The sequence below is a fragment of the Labrus mixtus genome, chromosome 15, assembly GCF_963584025.1.
Source record: "Labrus mixtus chromosome 15, fLabMix1.1, whole genome shotgun sequence".
Taxonomy (NCBI): Eukaryota; Metazoa; Chordata; class Actinopteri; order Labriformes; family Labridae; genus Labrus; species Labrus mixtus.
Genome location: NC_083626.1, coordinates 5,422,878 through 5,448,180, shown reverse-complemented (window position 1 = coordinate 5,448,180; position 25,303 = coordinate 5,422,878). Strand labels below are relative to the sequence as shown.

Genomic DNA, 25,303 nt, shown 5'->3' with positions numbered 1-25,303 from the left:
CACTTAACATGATGTAATCCTGATAGATCTCTGCAGAGTCTCAGTATAAAAAAAGACTAATGATGTACATGCAGTGATAATCAGCTACAAGATCTATCCTCCCCTGAGAACTTGGAACAGTGAGAGTAAAACCAATGAATGTTTAATCCTGTTTTTTTTTTTAACAGTCATTTTGTGTGCAGCTGCTGAGAGAGAAAATTCACTGTGGGGTATCTCTTGTGCAGCACTCAGTGAACATGCAAACACGCAGATTTGAGCTGTAAATGTTCAGCTCTTCTCTGGTGGGACTTTCTCTCTAATGAGTGTGACAGCACTCCACTTAGGGGAGTGTAAGAACTGCAAGGCTTTAGAGCACAGCTCCTCTGCTGCACCAGTTTCTGTCTGAACACACATCCTATCTTCACACTCTTTACAACGCACCACTGGCAGTTCCACAAATCACCCTGTTTGTTTTGATGAATATAAATATTGAAATTTTTGTTCAGGCATGGGATACTGAGCTCACTATAAAACAAAGGTCTTGTAAAATATAGCGGGCCCCATGCAAGGAGGCTAGTCCTCCAGGCAGGCGGCCTGGGTTCGGATCCAACCTGTGGCTAATTTCCTGCATGTCATTTCCTTCTCTCTCTCTCTCTCTCTCTCTCTCTGATTTCTGACTCCATTCTTCACTGGCTTCCTGACCTTAATATGGAAGCCTTAAAGGGACATTCATCCATACAATTAATCTACCTGTTTTTTTCCTTTAGAGCTGAACATATCTATCTTGTTATCGCGGGAAAACAATGCATGGTTTCCCATGACAACGAGTTAAGTTGTCCAGTTGTCAAGAAAAGGAGTGAAAATTAAATGTAATGTGCGGCTGCATGTCCTGTTAGGGTGTATAACCTAATATAATTTGCAGAAATCATTCCATCAATCTTTCTTCTTCATGCTGCTTTTTCCATAACTGTATACTATTGTAAAAAAAAGTTTGTCGCCATATTGCCTTAAAATGCACAGTTTGTTAATTCCGCCGCCAGGGGGCTCTCAATCAAAACAATAACAAAAGATGACGTTGAGGTGGGATGATGAGCACCACAAGGCCTTGGTTTGAATCGAATCAGCATGGGCTGCTGAAGCGAGGACTAAAGCCTTGATAGTACCTGCTCCACCAGACAAGCTCACATGGAGCCCAAATACTTCACTACAGCACACAGAGTAAGCATGCTGAAAAATACCAAGTTTGACAGTTATGCTGATTTAAGCTTGCTCACCTATGATGTGGAAATTATTGTTTTGAAGGAGGATTAAGTGAAAGCTAATCCATTACAAACATTTTTAAATCCCATTTGCTCATAAATGTTACCAATTTGTAACAAACACCTGTGACTGTAACTTGTCGTAATACCCTCTTATGATGTTTAAAATGTATAAACTACAAATACCAAAAGAATCCTAATGATCTGCACTAACATACCAGCACCTGTGTCATGTTCTTATTTTTGTTTTTTTGCCCTGTGCATGAGTTTATGGAATAAATATGCACAGTGTAGAAATATCCTCTCAGTTCTTCTCTCTAACAGTGAAAGGTCAGACACATTCATGAGTTTATCAGGTCCACACAGCAGCAGCAGCAGGCAGCCTGAGATGTAAACACAGGAAACTGCAGGAAGGGAGAATTTCAAGTTTATCTTACTTCAGTTCTCTGTTCATTTTCTGCTCTGACTCTTCCACAATCCTCCTATTTGAAGTTTCACTGGACTTTCTGGCCACAGATATTCTGTGTCTATTTCCCCCATAACAGACTGTGATAAGTTCATTCCTTCCTTCGCTTCGTTCCTTCCACTCTTTTTTCCCCCCTTGCTTTCTCACGACCCTCCCTTCCCCTGAGCCCAACACACAAGCCTCAGACAGCATGCACATGGCCTGGGGAATGAACATTAAGTCAAGTATGTTTATTCAGCAGAGGTAGGCTGTGTGACTTCTTTCTCTTTTACACAAGCTATGTTTGACATTCTTCTAAAGCACATGGAAAGTTTTCACACAAAAACATGCACTGCAGGAGACCTTTCCATACCAAAAACATCTAACCATATAAACAATCAGAAATATTGAATGTAATGTCCCAAGTTAAAGACCAGCGTCATGACTTGTGAGAGAATCCATGAATCTCTGTGCGTGGACAAGCTTACCCGAAACGGAAGAGCTTATTCATCAACTTCACTTCAAATTAAGGAGTTTGTTGTTGCTGTCATTATTTCAAAGGCTAATTAATATGTCAAGGTTGCTGAATAGTCCACTTAAAACTCACAGTTCTTAATGAGGCTTCATGAGGTTTGGCTCTAATTGACGAGGTGAACAAAGGGTCCTGCTCTGACTAATTTGGATTGATAGAGAGCACACAGAAAGGAACTCTCTCTCTCAACACTGAAATCAAGTTAATTTGTCAAACTAACGTTGTGAACATCTGATGTGTTTGTGAACTGCTAATACAGAGGAAAACAAGAGCGTAAATCTAGAAACACAAACTCAACTATAAGTAAGTTGGACTAACAACGGCAAGATTTATGATTTGCATAAGTGAAGGACTTTGTGGTTGAAAACTTCCCCAGAGCTAGTCTCACCTTGTATTCTCAAACAATACTGTGATAAACTAATGCTATGCTAACTCTAAGATCAGCTGCCGTTGGCATTGGCCAAGCATGCTTATTCTAGGGGCAAGTTATTGAACCATAGTCTGTATAAAACATGGGCGTAGTCTCAGTGACATCACCCATTGGTTTCTGCAGCAGAGTTTTTGAGACCAATGATGGCGGTCGCCATATTGGAAATGTTTTGTGACGCTAACTTCCAATCACCCTAGTTGCAGGCTAAGAGCTGGAGCTGAGGCAGGCCCTAAGCCTCCTGGCTAACAGCAACAACATGCCTGCCTGTCAATCAGATTAGCCACGCCCCTAATTATGCAAAACTCTTTGATATAATCAAAATGGACACTGTCAGTACAAATAAAGACAGGAGCCATTCAAACAAACTTGTTTTCTTCTTGAAAAAAAAAGAGCATGTTAACGTGGGTGTTAATGTGACAATTGCAGCCAGCCTCAAGTGGACACTGGCAGAACTGCAGTTTATTTCACTTTTGCATTGGCTTCATTTCACAACACTGGAGGTTGCCATTTGAATTGAAAAGGCAAAGACAAAATAAACACAACCCTCAGTTTCTTTACAAACCAAGTGTCATTCTTCATACAACTCAATTGCAATGTTTGAGATATACATGCTGGACAATCCTGCTGTGCATTGACATTGATGCTGAGCTATGATTAGAAAGTATTTTGATGGAAGGACTTGTTTTATATTATAGACTTAGATTCATATAAAGACTTATATTACAATTGGTACATTGAAATTCTATTAATGTGAGAATAATATTGACCCACTGTGGAAGACAGTACATTTGGGTATAAAGTCCACAGCCAGGAATCTTGCCATAAGTAAGGCCTCCTAAAACTGGGACAAACCTAAAGACTAACTGAAACCTACCACACATGCCCATGTTTTAGGTAAACAACTCCAAATACAACCACAAACAAGAGTTATGTAATTCACATTACACATCCAGACATGATTTCAACCATTATTACAAAGTTCTTTCATTGGTTGTGCCTGCTGCTCATGCTGAAACTTGTAACTCAGCACTGACCAACAGAATGACTCTCAAAACCAACAAACCCAGACTGAAACAGACCAGGTCCAACTTAACTCATTAGTGTTAAAGCATTCCCTTGCCTTACAAAGACCATAGCAGCACACTTGAATGACAATATCACTGCAAATTGCACATTTAGTATGGAAAGCAGAACTCTTTCTTACCTTTCTCCAAAGCAGTGACTCCCATGCATGGCTGACCCAGGCTGGCCTTTTTCTCCCATTTGCCCTCATCAGGATGATAAATCTCCACAGAAGCCAGCGGAGTCTGCTGCTGATTCATTCCACCGAGCACCATCACCTGGCCCCCCAGCGCCACAGCTGAGGTCCCCGCCCTTGCGGTGGGCAGCGGCGGCAGCTGGCTCCACGTCTGGCTCTCCACATCCAGGACCTCCACACTGTCCAGGGGCATGCCGGTCTCACTGCAGCCCCCCATCACGTAGAGCAGGCCCTCGTGGTAGACTGGAGTGCAGTAGACACGGCGCTGCGACATGGGGGGGAACTGCTCCCAGTACAGGGACTTTACAGGACTCACCGCCATTTCCTGCACAGGCATGTCTCCAGTACCGAGAGGAGGGGACGCACCATCACACACGGCGGCCAGGGAAGGAGGAGAGGAAGTGGGAGAGAGTTGGTTGAGGGGGCACACAAAGGTGGAACAGCACTGAGCCAGAGCAGGAGAAACAAGCAGAAGCACAAGCTTGTTTCTGTCTGTGTGAGTGACCACCTGAAGCCCCTGAATCCACAAGGGGAAAGAAACAAGAAAAAAAAAATTAAAGGAAGGGGTGAAGAGAAAAGGGGTGAAAGGGATTGTAAGAATTGACAGAAAAGGTAAAAAAAAAAAACGAAGGGAAAGAGAAAATCCAGCTCACACCTTGTGTCAGATGTCACGACTCCCTCTCTATTCTGATGTTTTATTCATCCTGTTGTTGGTGTTGGTGCGGTAAAGCCATCTGCTTTTCATCCTCCTCTATTCCTCTCTTTCTTGCCCTCTTCTTGCATTCACTGCATCCTCCTGGGACGCTTATTTGTTAAAGTTTAATCTTGACTATATTCCTGGTGAAAAAAAATGCTGATGCTTGAAGACTATGTCCAAGGGTTTAATACTTAATCCTGAAAAAACTTCAACCAAGTCCAGAGTGGAGGAGTTTAAAAAAAGGATTGGAGAGATGGCACTGTCTTCAGTAGTGCCCTGATATTCCAAGAGAAAGCCTTTGCGGCAATGAATTTTATATCTTTGAAACAAAAGACAATTATTCAAGGCGACCAGTCGCAGACGGCTTCAGCAGCACAGTTATATTTGAACCCTGGTGATGGATCCTACCGCGGGGAAAAAATCCCCTAATAAATGAAGCAAAGTCTTTAAATTGAACTCTATGGGAGTATCAGGACTCCAAGGCTTCCCTGCATTACAATAAAGATTTTATTCCCTCAGTTTGAAAATAATTCATCTGAGGCTCCTTCCATTACTCGCTGTCAGGCACAGGGACTTCTGTAGAGGGTGAGTGTCGTCTTGCTGGTCTGAACCTGGAAGAAAACACAAGACAGAGTGACAATTAGCTACAATGAAGAGAATCATATTTAATCTCCTTAATTCTACACTATAAATGACATTCATGCTCTACAAGTAGTTACTGTGCTAATCAGTTAGTAAGTGTTAGGAGCACAAAAAGCCATGAGGCGGCATTAGTATGGATGCATTAATTCATGTGCTGGTATAGCCGTTTTCACATTGGCACTTTTGGAAATGTTTAACAAACTGAAATCCTCTTGATCTGGTTGTTCAGACAGACACCTCACAGTGGGAGACGGGAGGGGGGCTGGACGTAAGAAGAGGAACTCAGAAGAAGTGGAGGAAGCATCAAGTCCACTATTTAAATGTCTATAATGAAAATACTTGACTATATGTCAATGCTAGGTGTAGTTCCACAGAATCACAATATCAACTAAAGAGCGGTGAAGAACATTCTTGTGAACAGAAAATTAAATACAGCCGCTTAAAGACATGCACGACCATAGCGGTCCTGTTCATACATCTACTGTAGGTTGTTCTTCGATCACAGGGAACACATGTCACCAGGGGGGAATTCTTCTAATAAAATCCTGCTGCGTTCTCACATCAGCTAACTGATGATTGCTGACGTTCTGCAGAAAAAATACTAGGGGGCTGGCAGGAGAAACTGGGATAAAGTCAAGGGAAAAATGTGGCTGTTTGCGTTACTCATGCAGATCAAGAGTTTTTCAGGGGTTATGTGCAAGTGTGAAAGCACTATATGAAAACATATAGGGGAGTCCAGTTTGATCCACAGATCCCAGAATTTAACTATTCTTATAGATGAAAAAATGCCCAGAATTAGGTTTAAATTGCAGAGACAAAATTGTGCATCTAATGCAAAGACAATTATTGTCTTTTAGAGTGACAGTGAACAGTAAACAGCATAAATAGTGTTCATATCATGAGGTAACTATGAAAAGGGCTGGTGTGATGGCCACAGTCACACAAGGGTAATATCACCCTCTCCTCATTAGTTTCCCACCAACACCTGGTTATTTTGCAGTGAACCTCCCAAACAATTTACACACTGAGTTTGATTGGGTATGAGTTCATTTTTGTTTTTAGTCTTATATTGTTAAAAAAAAGTGTGCAGGACTTTAACACTGCAAGATCAAACACTAAACTCTGATCAGTATTTCTTTCTTTTAAGTTACCTTTTTTAAACCTTTTATTTTAAGCCCTGCACAAAGCAGAGCGCAGGTTGAACTCTTATTGTTTCCTCTCCACATAAATCTTAAGTAAAAGGCAAATGATTTATACGAACTGAAGAGAAACACAAAGTCTACTTTCTTTTGAGTTACCTGGCTGTTGGGGGCATGAACTTCCTGGTTTTTGCCAAAGGCGAGGCCATGGGCTGAGAACTGCTGCAGCCAGCTCTTTGGAGCAGACCAAGTGCTCCATTGTCATGGGGGGGTGGGGGTATTTGGGTTGAGGTCAGTTTTGCTTGGTTACCTTGGTTTGGCCACACCACTATAAATTCTCTTTTTGTCTTGTTTTATGTCTTAGAAAAACACCCAACAGGGCATTGTTGTCATAACAATGAACAAGAAACTGTAGAACACAGTGGCGCAAGTACAGTGTAACACAAGAAGCATTTCAAAGATGACAAAAAGTGTGACAGGTAGAAGGTGGGTTGCTGCTTTTTTAAAGGTGACTGGACAGTGTACACGATCTGTGAGTTCAAAATGAGGGAATAGTGAAACCTGAAGGTGGCAGTAATGCAACATAATGGATGCCAACTGCTGTAAAACTCCAGAGAGAAGGAAAAAGAAGATAGGTCTGTGTGCACCTCATTGTTCATATTATACTTAAGAGTTATATCATGTTGACCTCTTCCATTTCTTATAATTTGGTTTTCTTTGGTTGAGTAAAAGACGATCTTTTCTTTAATAACAGCTGGTTATACACACATCCCTCTGTGTTCACATGCCAGGTTGGGATCATTTTCATGCAAAATAACTAAAATAATCAAACTGTCACACTGATGGCTTTGCTGCTAACTAAAATTGGATCATACGATGAGCCATGAGAATACGGTTCATCATAGCATAACAATGCTTTGGGGAAGGAAGTAAAAGATTTGACATGAAGCCACACAGAAAATGAACTGCGTGGTTTTTCTCAGTTTCATGTTGAAGCCAATTTGCTTTTTGCTTGGTATAAAAAACTCCACCATGAATGTGTTTTCAGAGAGATGTGAGTCAAGTTAATGTGTCGCTAACAGTTTCTTTGCAGTTAAACTGTGTTTGCAGGGACATCAGGAGCAATTTTGACAGCAAAAATGTTGAGTACTTTCTTTACCATTGTCAAGCTGCCGGGCTAAACTATGAGCATGTTCTGCAGGAGACAATCCAACACGATCTCTCTTTCTATCAGCAGCTGATTGTTGCCCCCGACAACGAGCAAAAAATAATCCTGTACAACATGCAGGCAGGTGGTTTACTGTCTCTGAGTAATATAAGGAATGAGCTCGTTCCATGTAATTGGGAATCAGTGCTAAGTAGTGTCAAAATGAGACCTGCATTCATTCAGTAGAGTTTTAAAATTGCAACTGTAATCTCTCCTGATTGTCTATCGCACATTTCTTTTTCAATTTCCCTACATGGATAAATCAAGGCTCAGTAAGAAGCAGACAAGTAATCCTGTCAGGTTTCAACATGATAGCATCACATTCACATTACAATGCACGTCATAATCAGAATCACATTCATACTGCTGGGGAGAAACGACAAGTCTTGCTGTGGTTCAGTGTGTGTATGTGAGAGTGCGTGAATGTGTGTGTGTGTGTGTGTGTGTGTGTGTGATGGAGACCCAGCAGGCAGCGAGCACACTGTGGCCTGTTGATTGACAGGGAAACCAATGGCATTTAGCAGGTGTGAGGAGAGAAAGAAAGTAACACAATACAAATCTTTCCCTCAACCTCTCTCTTCAGATCACACTATATAGATACGTATTATATAAACATGGATATTGTGTCGTCTTCCTAGTCCTCCTCACTGGCCAGAGACCTGTGGATACGCTGACCTTTTACTAGTGAGACGGAGAGAGAGATGAGGACAATAGCATATAAGGTTGGTTTAATAATACAAATATATATATTGCATGTGTGTGGATGTATTTTAATTTGTATGTATTTGCATGAAATAGACATTGGAAAATCTTTGTGTTTGTTTCTATGAGGATGACTCTACAGGAGGGAGAAGTAAAAACTTCACTACTTGAAGAGGGATAAGGTTGACCAGGTGACCCTATGTGTGCAGGACATCACAGCATTTTCATCCCTTGTCCCGCACTCCACAAATTGAGACGATGTCCCAAATTTGATTGTCTCCAGTTTTCCATAGTGCAGGACAGTCCCCCATCTTAAACCTGGCTTTTTATCCAATGGCTGGGTAGAAGACAAGAAGGCTAACACCATGGTCTGTTTCAGATGCCAATCAATCATCCCAAACATTGGGTCAATGGCTAACCAACCTTTCACCATCCTTGTTGCCTAGGTTATACTCCACTGCCACAAAACAAAGACAAAAGCTATATGGATCCAGTTTTTGGCAGAAACGACAACAAAAAAGAAGATGCAGTTGCGACGAAGCCTGGGAAAGTATTTAATGTTAGAAGAAGGCAGTGGAGAGTGGTATACAGTAATAGTAATACTGTATAATACAGTGAAATCCCTAACCAAACAGTTGCATTTTGGGAAATGTATGAATTTACAGATTTTAAGAAGATAGTTTTTTCGCACAAAATTCTTCTCAACATTTCTCAAATTATATTTATACTCAGGTGGCCCATTAAAAGTATAAAAATCAGCTTGCATGAGATACTATGTGTTGAAATCTTTTTTTAAAGTTCAGCTTTAAAGATGAGACTGCGCTCCCTTGGGTCCTGAGTAATACGTCATCCAAGTGTGAAGTTGATCTGATGAACAATTCTTAAGATTATAGTATGATAGTCAAACAAACACACATACATACTGACAGGCAGAGAGTTCTGTCAGTGGTTTCAACTGGTGGGTTAGGACACAAAAGTGGGTCGTGTAGTCGATTTCAGTGGGTCGTTAATGTGTGCCTGGAAGAAAATGCTGTCAAAAAAGCTTGTTTCATTCAGTTTCTTTGTTCTATCAAGCCTTGTACCGACGAGGTCCAAACCGCACAAGTTTTCTTTAAATAAATCTGATTGATTGAAGAAAAAAAAAATGGGTTGTGATTCTTCATGAAGGAGTAGTTGGTGGGTCCTGAGGCTCGACCAGATGAGAACTGCTTTAGAGTAAGACGATGCAGCTACAGGGTCTCATTTTTGTCAAATGACCCAGTTTGTCATAGTCGCTCAGACAAAATATCTACACATCAAACCAAATGCGGTTTCATTGTTCAAAGGGCTAAAGACATTTTTAGAAAATAAGCCCAGCCTACAGTATTGGAGCAAATTTTGTTTGCAATCTGAAGCAAAAATCAAACATCTAATATGGTTGCATTTTTCTTGCTTGGTCAAGAGATATCTGCTAGTTTTTTTTGTTTGTTTGTTTTCTTCAAATGTGACTCAGTTACAACGTAAAATGCAAAAACTGAAAATTTGAGGTATAAGCATCTCAATCAGGCCAAAATTGCAACATACAGTATTTGACAATGCAATACATCCACCAAGTGTGAAGATGATTGGATGAACAGTCCTGGGTTATTCAAATATACACATAAACACACACATACATATGCACATACAACATATAGACAGAGTCCATCCTTTATTGTTGCCTGCATCTGTTTCCTGTCATGATTATTTCTGTTTGAATGTGTGTCTGTAAGTGTGCGTGTGAAATGTTGAAAAGCTCTGTTGTGCTTCAGCATCCCGACGTCCATGAAGGCAATGACATCAAAAATATCTGACTGTGTTTCATGTTCCTCTTCTATTATTTATCAGCGTTCTGTGATTCGGGGAGGAAAAGTTGAGCCTGCAGCTTGTTACAATATGAACATTTGGCCACACATATTTTGTTGTAAAATCAAGACGGAATTATGCATGGCGTGGCATCGTGGTGGATACATGAAAAATAAAACAAGCAGGTTCAATTTAACATCTGAAGCTTGTGCATGAATAGATAAAATGCCTTCTTTTGGGTCTCTATTTGACTTCAAGTGAGTCTACCAGAGATGAAAGCAGAAAATTAAAAGTATCATATTACGGTCCCAATCGGACACTTGTAAATCATCATGTCTCTCCTCTAGCACACTGTCTTTTTATTACTTCTACTAAATGCAATCCTTGATGAAACTCATAGTAGATCACCTACAGACGAGTTATTGATTCTAAATTTTCTGTGTTGAAACTAGAGTTGCTCTTTCACAGGAGGATCTAAGTGAGATGTTTTATCTCATTTAGCCTGAAGGCTTACAAGTAAACACGGTTCCCACAATGCTCAGCTGTTAGAGGTTATTATACTCTTCAGGTAATAGGATGTGAATGAGTTCATGTGAGAGCGTGTATGACAGATGTGTCTCTGGCCAAGACTCCCCGGGGAGCTCTGTTCCTGTTAGCAACACATGCTGTCAGGCCTAATACAGTCGGAGTAAACAACACAGTAACGGCTTAATGAAAGGAGTTAAACTGCACAGTGTCATTATACAAATTATTACATCTATTACAGTGTGGCTCAAAGGGGACCTGCATTAAACTTGGAAACTGTGTCAATATTCAATGAATCAAGGTGTATCAGCTAAAATCAGAAAAACTACCCACTTAACTGTACAGGAGTACATGTGAATACAGCTGAAGACTTTGAATGTGTGTCTATGTTCATATTGAACATACTGGTGAATGGAAAACATAATGCAGCAGTTGAATTACGTGCAGAAAGATTGCAATTAGAACGTGCACCTGATTACATCCTGCTCAATTCTCACATCATGTCACTCGTACTATCTCCAGAAAAAATACTACAGGCGGAGGGCAGGTAAAGCCAGAGTGAAAGATGTTTGTGTTTGCGTCCACACATGCACTCCACCCGAAAACTTCAGGAGATTTTCAGGAGTTTTGAACAAGGCTTGTGTAAGGGGCGGGGTTTATGTGCATCAACTCAAGCATAAATAAACATTTCAATATTCAAGATATGAATAATCTGCTAGAGTGGTCCTGCATTTTTTTGTGAAAATCAGCTCCTCTCAACTTTTTAAGTCAGAGGATGAGAGGAGAAAACAAATGAGGAAAAGTGAATAAAAACAGTAATGTTGTTGGCTTTATAACCAAAATAAAGAGCTGAGAGAAGCTAAAACTACAACTGAAGTGAACAATAAATCTGGGTGATGTCTTTTCACATTTCTAGAAGTCAACTGAGATTTATTTGAGCCTTTTTGAGATGGAATCGGGCCTACAGAAGCTTAAATATAGGTCACTTAAGAACCAAAGGAAAATAGCATAAGCTAAAGTCAAAATGTCATCCAGAATCTGTGTTTTCTAGTAACATCTAGATATTTGGATATGGGTCATCTTTGAAAGAAATCAACTTCACTGAAGTTTGGGAAGAGCCACCTACAAAGTCGTATCATCCTCCATTTTATTAGTTTTTCTTTAAACCTCAGGAGCTTGATTTTGTATTGAAGTCGTGCTGTCGACATTTAGCCGCAGTAGATAAACACTCAACACAAAACAAGATCCAAAACTTTTCAAAGCACAAAGATCTTGGCTGTAATTAACTCGTCCTTGCTGCCTTGAGGTTGAGCGGCAATCAGATGTGATTTATTTATGATTAAGTGTTTTCAGCTCTGTTGAACTGTAGCCAGGAGTGAAATTACAGCTGATGTTTAATGGGTGGATTTGAGAGAGCGTTTATGCGTTGTTTCCAGCCAAGTTGCATTTAAGCAGAAGCCGATGAACTTGTTTACAGCATTATTGAGTGACAAAGAATGCCTTTATAAGTAGCAATTGAATAAACCACAGGACACATGTTATAATTGTTATATAAAATGAAATAAATCCCAAAACTTAACAAGTGCTCAAAGGTTGGTGTTAAAGACGTGGTGGATTTTTGTTGACATGGTCTAAACTGTCGACTGTTAGTTGATCAACGTGCAGATCTCACAGAGAGTTGTTGTTGTAATTTAAATAATTGATAGTAGGTTCTATCTGTAGTTATAGATAATATCTAACTTTCTTTAATATCTTCATGAATCAGCAATTCCAGCTTAGTTTATCATCAGCAGCTTAACGACTTTCGGAGGCAAACTAAAAATAACCGCTAAAAGGGTTGAGTCACTAATGTTGCTGATTTCTCTTGAGATGACTCCTGATGATAATATTTCCTGTCCAAGAAACCGGCCCTCGGGACAACATCTGCAACGCCCCTCCATTACAGTGCTTCTCTTTTATAGATGAATCACAGGAGAACATGTGAAAGTTTCACTTTGGGATCCAGAAAGATTTCAGAGTGCTTAGAGACGACCTAGTCCATGTTAATGTGATTATTAGGATCTTTTTGTTGCCATATTGGTATGTCGGTGTTTCCAAGTTTCTATAGATTGGCTTGCTACTTAACTAAGGTAGTGAATGGTTAAAAAAAAACACTAAACATTTGAATTGTTGCCTTTCCATTGTTATTATTAATTAGATGCACTGTAGTGAAGTGCAGCTTCATATTCTAGCATGGCTAAAGCCTATTTGTCTTTTCAATTTAACAGTCTTAATGGATGCTCCACATCTACTTTCTCTTAATTATGATCAGTCATGCTCCTCATACATGCAACTTTTTATTACAAAACTAAATAACTTTGGAATTTTTACTTGAAAAGTGATCTTGATACATAGTAGCCCTCTACCCTCAATGAAGTCAATGAGTGTGGATTGACTCATAGCTTGATCTCATAATGTTGAAAGAATCAATTATGAAAAGGTGAAACATTTCAATGCTTCAATGATTCATGATCCCAGGAGATTGGGCCTCAAGCCAACAATCCATGACAGTATTTGGCTATACCAGCTCAAATCCATTTACCATAAACTGACATATGCATGTCCTTCTCCAAATAGAATGAATCATATTTTGACTCACTCTCTCTCTCTGGCCAAGACAGAGTGACGTGCCCCTACAGGATCTTGGCATCGCTTTACATTTGCCTCCACAGCGTCTGCCAACAGTCCCCTCCCCCCTAAGAGAAATGACACACTTAATGTATAGGGAATATTCTGAGACAAACATTAACACTCAACTAAAATCCAATTTGGCCTGAGAAAGAGAGAGAGAGAGAGAGAGAGAGAGAGAGAGAGAGAGAGAGAGAGAGAATACATGTTTCTACATATACAGATACATTATTCTCAGTTAAAACTCACTCCACTTTTAACTCACTATCACTCAGATCATTGTGGTTACTTTTAGGTTCCAACCAGCCATTGTCTTCTCTGTAACAACATAAATAAAGGATGCTTGTTTAGCACGCACAGAGGCTAGGTCCTCGTCTACATGGGTGCTGGGTTCCACTCCAGCCTTCAGCTCTTTGGTGTTAGGTCTATGTCATCCTCACTCTGTCTTCTGTGTCGCTCTTTGGCTGTCCTTTCCAATACAGGAAGCATACATTGGCTTCACAGAGCCTGAAAGATTTGTCCAATTAATGTGTTCATAGTAAAAAAAAAAAAAAAAAAAACAATTAAGAAACAGCCCATTAGCTTATCATGCTCTTAAACAAGTGAAACTGCCTAAGCAATAAAATCCTCATCGGCTCAGTCGGGGAGTTGAAAATGTGCTTTTCTTGACTTAAGAAAAATAATCAAACGTATGTTATGTTATGCGCCAGCTTTTAAAGAATAAATAGAGGAAGTTGTGATGACTAAAATGAGGAGATGTGGCAGAGAGAGATTACAAAAAAGGCCCTCCGGGAAAAGAATGACAGACATTAAGCTGGTGGGGAGATAATGATTTTAATTGCTTAAAATCAAAATGCATGATGGATAACGCTCGCAGTGGGTTGATTGGGATCTTAACTCCACTCATGTCTTCAAATCTTATTTGCTTCATTCAAATAGGAATCCAGATGAGTCTGTAGTTACTGCAGAGGGAATGAAGTGAATTTTAATCACGAGTAAGCATGATATTAAAATATAATCTCTGGTGTTTGAAAAGCATTTAGAGCTCCTGAAATGCCGACTGACTTTGAGTGACAGATACAACACAGACATGCAGGCCCCTCAGATTACAAGTAGAGAGTTTCAAAAATCCTCTCACTTTGGAGTGATCAAATGTAATCAACTGCTACTCCAACTTAATCTATTACAGGACCAATACGTAAGATATCTTCTGAATTAAATCATAAAATGACCTTACTCTATCATCAGACATTAAAGGAAGAATGTGAGACATGTTACACATAAATGTTGCAGAACTCCATTAGATCCTCTGTAAATAAATGTCTCTCTGAGTCAGGACTGTCTACAATGAGTGAGAAGCTCGAGTCCTGCTGGCTGTGTTGTTGTCGGAGCCAGAACGACTACTCTCGTTGCTTAGAAAAGTTGTTTAAGTGAGGGACAAGAGAAAAGAAGAAGAACATACTCACTGCTTATTTGAATGTCACTGAAGTGATTTTAGATCACAGTCATTCTGTGTCAATTTATGTGCACTATTTAGCTCTGCGCTAACTAAACAGCGCTAACATTAGTCCACTAACACAACAATGCAGGCCACAGGAAATTTCAGCTCAAGCCAAGGACAAGTTTGCACTTAATGGTGCTTTCCATTTGATAACTTCTTTGTGCGCACGCAGGGGAGGGGGGTTGGAGGTGTGTCACTGGAGGAGAGTGGAGGCTTCAGAAGGGCGGAGGTGTGGTCAAACAGTTTGTTTTGGTTTCATCCTGATGCTCAAGGGCGACATCTACTGGTTAATAAAGTTGTACATTCTTCCTTTAAATATATTGCATGTGTGTATACGATTCATCAAGCGTTGCAATCTCCAAAGGATAAAGCAAAGCAGAGTTCTCAGTAGTCGTCCTCACTGATGATTAAATCTCAACCATCCCAAGGTCACAACAAGGGGCCAAATCATCAAAGATCCCTCCATCTGTCTCTTCAGAAAGTCTAATCCTCCTCCGCCAGCCTTCGGGTTGTTCACAGTGTTCTGTTTTTTCAAACAGAAAGCAAATTCCCTGGAAAAGGCAGTGAACTGCATTCACATCTTAAGACATAAAATGAAGCTAGAGTTTCATGAAAGAGGCTTAGCTCCTCTAAAGGAGTGCTCACCACCTTCTCTGCAGCTAAATATAACAGTAACAGTAGGAGTCTTTCACTCGACTGTTTCATGGTAATACGCCAAAGCGAAGCAGAAAGTAACTTAATGCGTAAGTGCAAAAAGCGCTCCTGCAGGGGGTCTGACAAAGCTCTCATTTTGATTTACTGCAAGGTACATTGCCCTCTGTGTGCTAAGGGGTTTGTGTAGAGGTCTGTGGAACCTGAGGTTGTACGTACAAACAAACTACAGTGTGTAAATGACCAACTGTAAAAACCATAATTTCAGCCACAGATCAAAATGATAAATTATTACATTTTCTTTAAAGGTGCCTTTTTAAAATACTCAAGGTCACCTTACAAAGCAGAGATAAAAATGAACAATACGGAAACAATAAATCGATAAAATTAACATTAGCATTTAAAAGACCGTTTTTACAGTGTAAAATCAGACTGAATATGCCAGTTAATTATAAAGGATGTGTTTTCAGATGGGATTTGAAAATGGAGAAAGAGTCAGTGTTAAAGTTATCTGGTGGGAGGGAGTTTCAGAGGCCAATAATGGTGAGGCGGGTGATGCAGTTAGCTGAATGGAAGAAGAAGATGTGAGAGATGGGTGTGTGTGTGTTGATGTGCAGGAGTTCAGAGAAAACATTATTTCTGCAGCAAATCTGAAGTCACCTATCTCAAGCAAAGTGCTTGTCAGACTGTCCAACAGAGTCAGATACCTCCCACCACACATTCTGGTTCATTCATCTTGTTACATTAAGAGTAAAACATCTTTTGTGTGCAGCTCAGATGTGTGGATTAACCCACACTGACAGTGACACCTCTAATTGTGTTCATTTTACCAACTTTAAGATGCACAAATTAGCCGATGCTTTGCAGCTGCACTATTGAAAAATAAGTAAATATAGTAAATAAAAATTGAAATAATAAAGTCATAATTATGAGAATACTTTATTATCTCATAATTTTGACATTTTATCTCGTAATTATGACTTTTTATCCCCATAATTATGACTTTATTACCTCACAATTTCTCTCTTTATTTTTTTAACTTTATTTCAGAGCTGGACGGCCGCTCCACGCACAAACTGTGAAGAGCAGCGAGACAGGCGTGTGTAATCGATGCAGCTGCTTCCACTTTCCTCTCCCCTCCGCTATGAATACTTAAAAGCCTTTTAATTTCCCCTCGGCTATCATCATGAAGGCTATTTTCTAATACAATAAGATGAAATCCGAGTCCACCATGAACCCAAAATAGTTCCAGACAGCTTTTCACTGAAGCACTCTCACCCTCTTCTCCTCCTCTCCTCCTCTGTCCCCGCCGCTCGCTCTCACAGTCAAATTCAGTCTGAAAGTTTGATGCTGCATGTCATTCATAATTTAAATCAGCCGTTCCATTGTGCTCTGGTTTCCACACTCTCACACATCCACATCTTTCCTCCCCTTGGCTCATTGCTCTCGAGGGATGTTCTCTTTTTTTCCTCCTTTTCTGCTTTTTTTGCTGTCACCTTACATTTCCTGTTCAGTGTACAGTAACATGATGTCTGCCAGGTAAATGGGAACAGAAGGGCAAACTCACTGCTGATATGAATGAGATGTTATTCAGGAAATCATTTTGATAAAGGGCTCTAGTACAGCTTGAAGAACATCAGAACAAGTTGTAACTGGAGAATGTCATTTCTTAGGGAAATTCAGTGTGAATGCTAAAAAAACATGAAGCTATATTGCTAATGCTGTGTCCAAAACTTTAATAATATGAGTAATATATGAAATATGAAGAACAGTTTAGGGTGTGCCAATCACAGAACACTTGGTCTATCATCGTCTGTTAGACCAGAGGTTCTCAACTCGTTTAGCCTTGGCACCCAAGTCCATCATGAAAAACGCGACCCAATTTTCTGATATTTTCAACCAATCAGAAAAAAATTGCAGTTTGGCTCTCAGTTGTTATAAAAAACTTGTCACTGAAGCAAGAAACTGAACAAAACAAACATGTTTAAAAAGCGCTTCAAAGTCTTTTTGATCCCAGTTTTCTTCCAGGCACACATTCCCATCCCACTGAAAATAGCTCTACGACCCGCTACTGGGTCCCGACCCCCCAGTTGAGAAACCACTGTGTTAGACACTATATCCCTCTGGGAACAGACATGAATTTCTCTGTTATTCCAGTGAAGCCAGCGGTTAGCATTCAACGATAATGTTCCCCCTGTTGTTGTCCAAACGGGCCGTTTTAACTGTACACACAAAGCCTGCTGATACGTAAATGGTCAATACAGCTGGGACTACAAATAGAATAGAATGTCTTTATTGTAATTACACAATTGTATGAAAATAGAAAAGCTTCACCCTAAAGTACGCAAACATGCAGGCATCCACAGCTACACAACAACAAACAGTCATATCCAATCAGGATAGGTGCATGTGTGAACAACCAGATCAGGAGGATTTAAGGGGCAGTCCTCTTGAAATTCTTTAGGTATTTTCAGGAGTGCTTATGTGAACATGTCTTTAGACTGGGCATTTATCCTCCAATGAATCCCAAGTCATAAAATGAATGCAAATGAACAATAATAATACAAATACTTTTGGCAGAAAACACTTAAAAGAGCAGCATCTTTGGTCTACTATGGGCAGCTCTTAAACTCACATTGCCTTGAAATAGAGTAGTGAAACTTTAATTGCCTTAGACTCTTCACGTTGAGTTTTAATGTGTCACGTAGCTGCAGGAAACAGAACAATAAACTGCAGCATGACTATTGTCTGATCAAATGTTAGACCCAGAAGGCTTCCTGGTGTTTATGAATAGAAAGTATTTTGATTGTAGCGTCTTGTGACATGCAAAATCTTGCATGTCAGAAAATGGCAGACAATGGAGTTCCTGTGAGATCACAAACTTTAGCAGCTATTTCATCAAGTCAGCAGGATTTGATAATTTAGTTTAACTTTATTCTACTTAAATATTAAAGACAGGATTAAGGTAGGTGCTGTGCTGAAGGAGGAGTTACAGTTGGGTGTATAGCTGATTAAAGTGGGACTATGTGCTGCAATGTTCAAGAAGATAAATGTTGAGCCTTGTCTACAGCCTGCTCGCTCTCACTGCAGTCTGAGACTGTGCAGCTGAATTGCATTGCATTTCACTTGAGATTTTAAAAACAGGAACTATGGCCTCCAGAGGGAACTGCCTTAGGAGGCATCTGTGAAATGTAGACATTATTTCCTTTTGGGCCGAGTTGAAAACGTTTGTGTTGAGCTGTTAATACTCTCTGAAGTGTTAAATTGGATCCCAGTGTTACACAGTGAATCATCCATGTAACAACACCTGAGGGGTTTGATAGAGCGTTGCAATTTTTTAGGATTTCTATTCCAGCAATGTTCAAACACAATTCATTTCTGTGCACTGCAATAATGCATGAGGACACAATGCCTCCATTCTGATCTGGCTCAGACAGACTGGCAGTAACTGCTTTGCTGAGGCTATATTCTGGACCCGAAGTGGCACAAAATGAGATCCCCAAATACCCACTGAGGTACTAAGTCTGAGTCATGTCCATATAAAAACAAGGCATTATGGGTTAGAAGAGTTTTGTGTTACTACATTTTAGCTTAGATTAAATCAAGCATCTTTGTTATAACACAGAAAAGAGGTAACAAACAACAAAATAATCCATCAGTTCACCCATTATCAAAACTGCTTTTCCCGGTCGGGGCTGGAGCAGATGTAATTGGGTGAGAAGCGGGGTTACACCCTGGACTGTTCACCAGTCAATCACAGGGCTGACATATAGAGACAGACAATCAGCCACATTCACACTCACACCGCCCAGCGTCTTAACACACAAAGCAAGATGAAAACATAGCCATGAGTTTCAATAGTTTATATGACATCATACTTATGATTCAGGTGGACACATTCAGGCAGGCACGCAGGCAAAAAGGTCAAGCAGAGCTGATGCATCCTGGGAACATAGGAAGGAGGGACTGATGGCATTTAGTGGAGAGGTGGAGAATGCCAGGTAAACAGAGGCACAGTACATGGCCTGGAAAAAGTAAGGCTGTGAACAGCTGGAGACATGAACATAGATAAATAAAGGAATGGCTATGATAGAGTTTAAGAGATGTAAATGGAGAAGATTGTAACAATAGATTAATCTATTTAATCTGGACCTGCTACCATTGAAGACCAGTTTTAAGCATTGACTTCTCTTGCCATTATAGATGACCTTAAGAAAACATATACTCCATCTTTATTTCAGGTTGTTGCACAAGGGTAATCTCTTGTAAAAATGTACAGGTGATCTGTTGGAAGTTTTTCCTAAACTAGGACAAATCATGAAATGTATCAAAGACAACAGAGACACAACAAGCTCCCTTCTTTAACTTGTAAGAGAAACTACAACGAGCGTGTACTAAAGGTTTATAAAGCACTCAGACTATTTATGATTTAAAACAAACCAGTGCTGGCGAGGAGTGCTCTTCTTTTCCTGTGACTTGTTAGAAAATGGCTTCAATCCACAGTAGGACAAAACAGACTGAATCCCCCGTCTCTGAAGGCGACTGAATCTTATATCTGGTGCAAACAACATTTCTCCAGCTTCATTAAGGACTTCTTTGACAGAAAAGCAAGGACGAAAAACTTTTAAGTGTACAAATTTGTATTTCTTGCTGTCCTGCTGTTTCAATATTGCAATTGTTATGTGCTGCCGCTGTGTTTATTGTGTTTTTATGGCCTTATTTTATGAGTATTGCACCCTGGTTTGATTGTATAGAGATTGATTTTTGTGCCTCAGTGAAACAGTGTGCCCTGCACTGCTTCAAATGTTGCACCTGTTGGTTTAGAGAGCTTAAAGCTGTTACCGACTTGTGGATGCTCTGAAAATGTATCTTTTTTTTTGTAGCGTCGGTATTTATAGTCAAAGTTGTCACACTCTCTCACTTCAGCAACCTCTCGCTGGCGTCTGTTTGATCAACTCCCTGACAATGTTTGGCTCAGTATTTGTCATTATTGTGTCGTCCTGAATCTAATAGCAGCTCACAACAATGAAAGTTTCCAGCAACAAAAGTTGTCAGTATTGTAATGCTCCAGCACATTAACGTCAAGTGATATTTGGATTATTGTTTACAGGTCTTTCCAAGGTTAATGAAAGTTTTCAATCAGTATAAACAGGTCCAACAACATAGAGGCACAGAGGTTGTCAATTAAGCTTTTTGGTTTTTGAATGATGATTGAGGTGTTAGCATGGTGTAAATTGATTCTGTTTGATCTTTTTAATGAATGAGTTTTATATTTTAAGCTCCATGTAAACATAGCTAAAGTCTGATTTCCCTTTGGGCTGCTGGTTAAAACCATAGACTGTATAAAACATGGACACAGTCTCAGTGATGTCACCCATTGGTGTCTGAAGAGATGTTATGAAGCATAGTGATGGCTGTTGCCATGTTGGAAACACTATCTTAACCAAACATTCAGTCAATCTAGTAACAGGCAGAGTTGGAGTGAAGGCGAGCCATTAGCCTCCTGGAAAACAGCTGCAATGCTTCCACCTGTCAGTCAACTGAGTCATGACCCTAATTTTGAAATGTATGAATTACTCTTAGCTGTAATAAAATCACAACAGATGAGATATAACAAAATTCACCACCTGTATAGTGTGGACAAAGTATAACACATGATTATTTCTGTAAGAAAAATGGGCCTTTTAATATAGGATCCAATGGGGATCTTTTGGAGCTAGCCTCAAGTGGACACTCGAGGAACTGCAGCTTTTTGCACTTCCGCATTTACTTTTTCAACACTGAAGATTTGGTTAAAAATAAGCATATAGCCTTCTGAATGCCAAGCATATACATGTTTATATGCCTGTAGCAGTGAAGTGAATTCACAGGTTGTGCCTTGAGACAACACATCTTACTGCCAGGCGTCAATATTTGTAGCTTCAGCTGTCTATCTGTGATCAGATCACCCAGACCACATGTTAATGCCAGGTGTAAAGAGGACCAGAGAGACCAGTACAAACACTCAGTGCTTGAAACAGCAGGCCAAGATGGCACTGATGATCCTCTGTTAGTCACGGCTTCCAGTTTGATCTCCGAATGATGTCATTGGCTGTTGTTTCCTTTGGGCCGAGTAGTGGAGCGTCTGATTGGACAGTTAACCTCTGGGGCATCGCCGCCAACTGCGCCTGCTGTTCCTCTCAGTGCCACTGATGGGAAATGTGTGCCGGGGAGAAACGCTTCAATTTAGTCTGCCCAGCAGACAGTGTGAGTTGGTATAATTCCCATGCAAACACATTTTTCTTTGCTCTTACACGCCTCATTGACTGTGACTGTACTTACCCTCTCATTTTCTCTTCTCACCAGCACTTTTTGTAGTTGTACTTTTTATCGTGTAGCTACTTTTAGGAGCAGTTCTCTCATAATTCTTTTGCTTCCTTATCTTGCTTCATCTTTTCCTTTTGTGAAAATTGCAGCTACTTTGCTTTTATGTTCAGTCTTTCTCTCATTCCTCTCCCCCTCCCTGTTTCTCCTCTTCTGTCTGTCTGTGCTTTGAAAATCCTCTCTGTCGGGGTTTTATCAAGGTTAAAATATGACTCAGTATTGAGACACTTGCTGAATTAAACATCCCACTATTTGCTTTATTGCATGTGTGTATACATTTCTGAATATCTCAGTATGTTTGTCCTACCTGCACACTTTTTTTCCACACTTGGTCACCCTGATATCTCTTGAGATTCACCACCCAGTGTTTACAGTCACTCATTCAGCATGGACGGCCTTTCTAGTGACTCAGGCTTTACTGAGAATTGGATGACTGAGCAAGAACCCATTCACCTTTGTATAGACAGCACTGTACCCTCTTGCAGTCCTACAGAATTGAACAACATGGCATGCAAGCTGGTATTTGACCGGAAACCCTCTGCAATCACTGACCGACTTACAAACCTTGCATGTGATACTCAAAAGTTTAAACTCTCCCTTCCTCCTCACTTTTAAATACCTGCCTGTATGCTAATTCATGCATCATTTCCCCTGTTTAGCAACAGTCTCCCTGTAAACATGTGCAGTTGAATTATTTTCTCCGACACGCAGCACTCCGAATACTTATCAGAAAAACTAACCTTTTTCTGACAAATTCTATAGAACTTAATTTTTGACCTTATATTCATTAAGGACATTTCAAAATGCTACTTCTCGGCACATTCAGGGTGCAGCCCAGGCTACAGTGTGCAGGGAAGTATCACTAAGGCTCAGGCTAATAGATTCATTACTGGTTCAGACCACAGACTTCCTCTTCGCCCCTGTAACCCTGCTTGTTAGCCCCCAGCTAGCTAGGCAGCCCATTTCTTTCTCATCTTCAGCCAACTATAGCCTCCAACATGCTAGCCATCAGCCGGCACCTTGGCCTGCGAGCAGCGAGCCTGCTGCTTTCCAGTCTGCACCTCAGCTGGCTAGAGTCCAGTCCTTCAGAAGCTCTGTGATGACACCTGGCATGGACTGTTGTTTTAATACACGATCTGCAACTATGGGCTCTTCATTACATCTGTCTAAAATCAGTGTATGTCCCTCAAGGAAATGTATCATAATGTTTTTATCTTGTTAAACGTTACGACGAGCAGCAGACCGAAGAACCTGACCACCTCAAACTAGAATATGAGGAGCATGATCACTGGCTGTGGTGTACCGCACACTTTCACAGCCACGAGGGAGGACTCGCCAAGAATTTGAGAACATATGGTGACTCCCTTTCTCTTCTCCTGTAAGAAATGGAGATTAACTATGAGCCCACACAGTTGACTGGCTGTTACTATTATTAGACAGTTGTTGAATTCATTCAGCGGTTCCAAAAAGATTTCTGCCAGGCAGATGAAAATAATTTCTATTACTTCCAGTCCTGCAATTATTTCAATGACAGATCTTCTCATGTCTGTTAAGTTGTAAGCCTGCCGTTAATACCTCATTTTCAAAGTATTGACATGTTTTTTATTAATGATGGTACATATTATGTGTTTGACATTAACGCTAGCTTGGCACATCTGTTCACAACTGGTATAATTTCATGAGTCCAGTTCTGGCAGATGCTGCAGAGATTATAACAACAGTTTCCTCCAATATTTTCCAAAACTGCAGAGAAACTGACACAGAACTGTGTCCAGCATCTTTTCCGCATTGCCTGTAGTCCTGTTGGAAGCAACAAGACTGGGAACAAGCCATTATTTTCCAGTGGGTGTGATTGCTTGTGACAATTTTAGACTGGCACTGATAGATTCTGAATATCGACTTGTGATTTTTTTAGGAATTCACTCTGAACCAATATTAAGAAAAATGCAAAATACACACACATGTTGAAACTAGGAAGAACACAATGGCCAAATCAACATGGTTTTAATTCATATATTGTTGAAACATGTATCCTTAAGAGTAGCTTAAGATCTACTAACCCCTCCCACAGATCTCCACAGAGGGAGAGGTTCACATCAGCAAGTATGAAATGTTAGTGTTTGTCACTAAGGCTGAACGTCTCACAACATCAGGGTTCCAGCAGTCATGCAGCATCGAGAGTAATGAGCCGAAGCCAAGGATGCGCAGAATCCCCCTATGCAGTGATACACACTCTTTCTCTCTCCCATGATGCAATGCTGATGAGGGGAAACTTAAGTTAAGAACGTCTGAAAAATCATGATTTTGAACCCTGAGCTACAAGCCCCGGCTGTCAAGGTGCAAAAACATTCCTTAAAAAATCTCAGAGAGGAATTTTAAAGCAACAGAGAGACACCATATGTGGTAGGTGATATCTTGTCTGTGTTTCCCCTACAGCAGAAAAAGGTAAGCACAAGCAAACCCTTTCTTTTGCATTGAAGAAATTGTGCGGTAACTACAGATCCAACAAGTTATGGTCCAGGAGAAAACTGACAAAGATGGGTATGATAAATGTTTCATTTGTTTGAACATTGTTTAATGTGTTCTAAAATAAAACTTTTCTTGTGCCATGACTTTTTAGATCAGCTAATGCCTGGTTCTTGCTCTAATATCCAGACTAAGGTCATGCAAAATCTGGAGGACAATTCCCTCCCCCCCCCCCCCACCTACCTCCTCCAACCACATGCCTAAATGTCTGGCCAACATTCAACCATTCCAGCCTTTTCAGTGCCTGCACTCTGAGTTATGAAGGGAATGATCATTTCTCCTGTGTAAAAACAAACATTTGCCCAAGCAAATAAATGCGGACCAATTTAAGGGTCTAACGACTGAACTGAGAGTCACAACTCAAGAGCTCAGGCCAACAGCCAGCAGCTCATGTCTGATAGCCCAAGCATCTCTGGCACCCAAACACAGGCCAGCCAAAGTGAAGTGATGGGGATCATGGGTCGAATCACCACTCTGCTTGTGGCCAATGCATCTGTTGTTAGGGGTGAAAGTCAGCTTGAGCAAAAGGTCTTAACAGGAGGGGCTTATCAGAGTGTCGCTTTCATCAAAACATGCTGAAGGCAGTGAGAGAAAGACAAGGGCTTAAAGGCTTATATTGAGTAAACTAATTTGATGTACTCCCTCATTTTATTTTTGTCTGTGCAGACAAACTTGGTCAGTACATTTGATTCTGACTGTCAACCCGACACTTTCTGTTACTGCTCGATATTCTGCATCAGTTAGTGACTTCAGCATTGCAGCGGGATGATTGTTAATCATGTAAGAATATGATGTGGGAATCAACCTGAATACAGTAAACACACTTCTATAATGTGTTATACTATATAGGACATTGACGTTAGGTCATGGTTGTGCAGGACTCTATTTTTTTAAGTTTAGACAACTCCACTTCAGCCAGGCTCCGCTGTGTGCAGACCTGACAGAATGAGCCCTGG

At 40.4% G+C, this 25,303-nt stretch overlaps 1 protein-coding gene and 1 pseudogene across 1 annotated transcript in view; both read right to left on the bottom strand.

The window, feature by feature from the left end:
• Positions 1–3,820: 3,820 nt before the first annotated feature.
• Positions 3,821–25,303, bottom strand: part of LOC132989526 (kelch domain-containing protein 8B) — a 42,717-nt gene continuing 21,234 nt past the window's right edge. Inside the window, exon 2 of the mRNA XM_061057216.1 lies at positions 3,821–5,211. Within this exon, the coding sequence (XP_060913199.1) occupies positions 3,821–4,240 (420 nt within the window). The 5' untranslated portion in view covers positions 4,241–5,211. The remainder of the gene's footprint in view (positions 5,212–25,303) is intronic.
• Positions 6,416–6,523, bottom strand: LOC132990463 (U5 spliceosomal RNA; annotated as a pseudogene).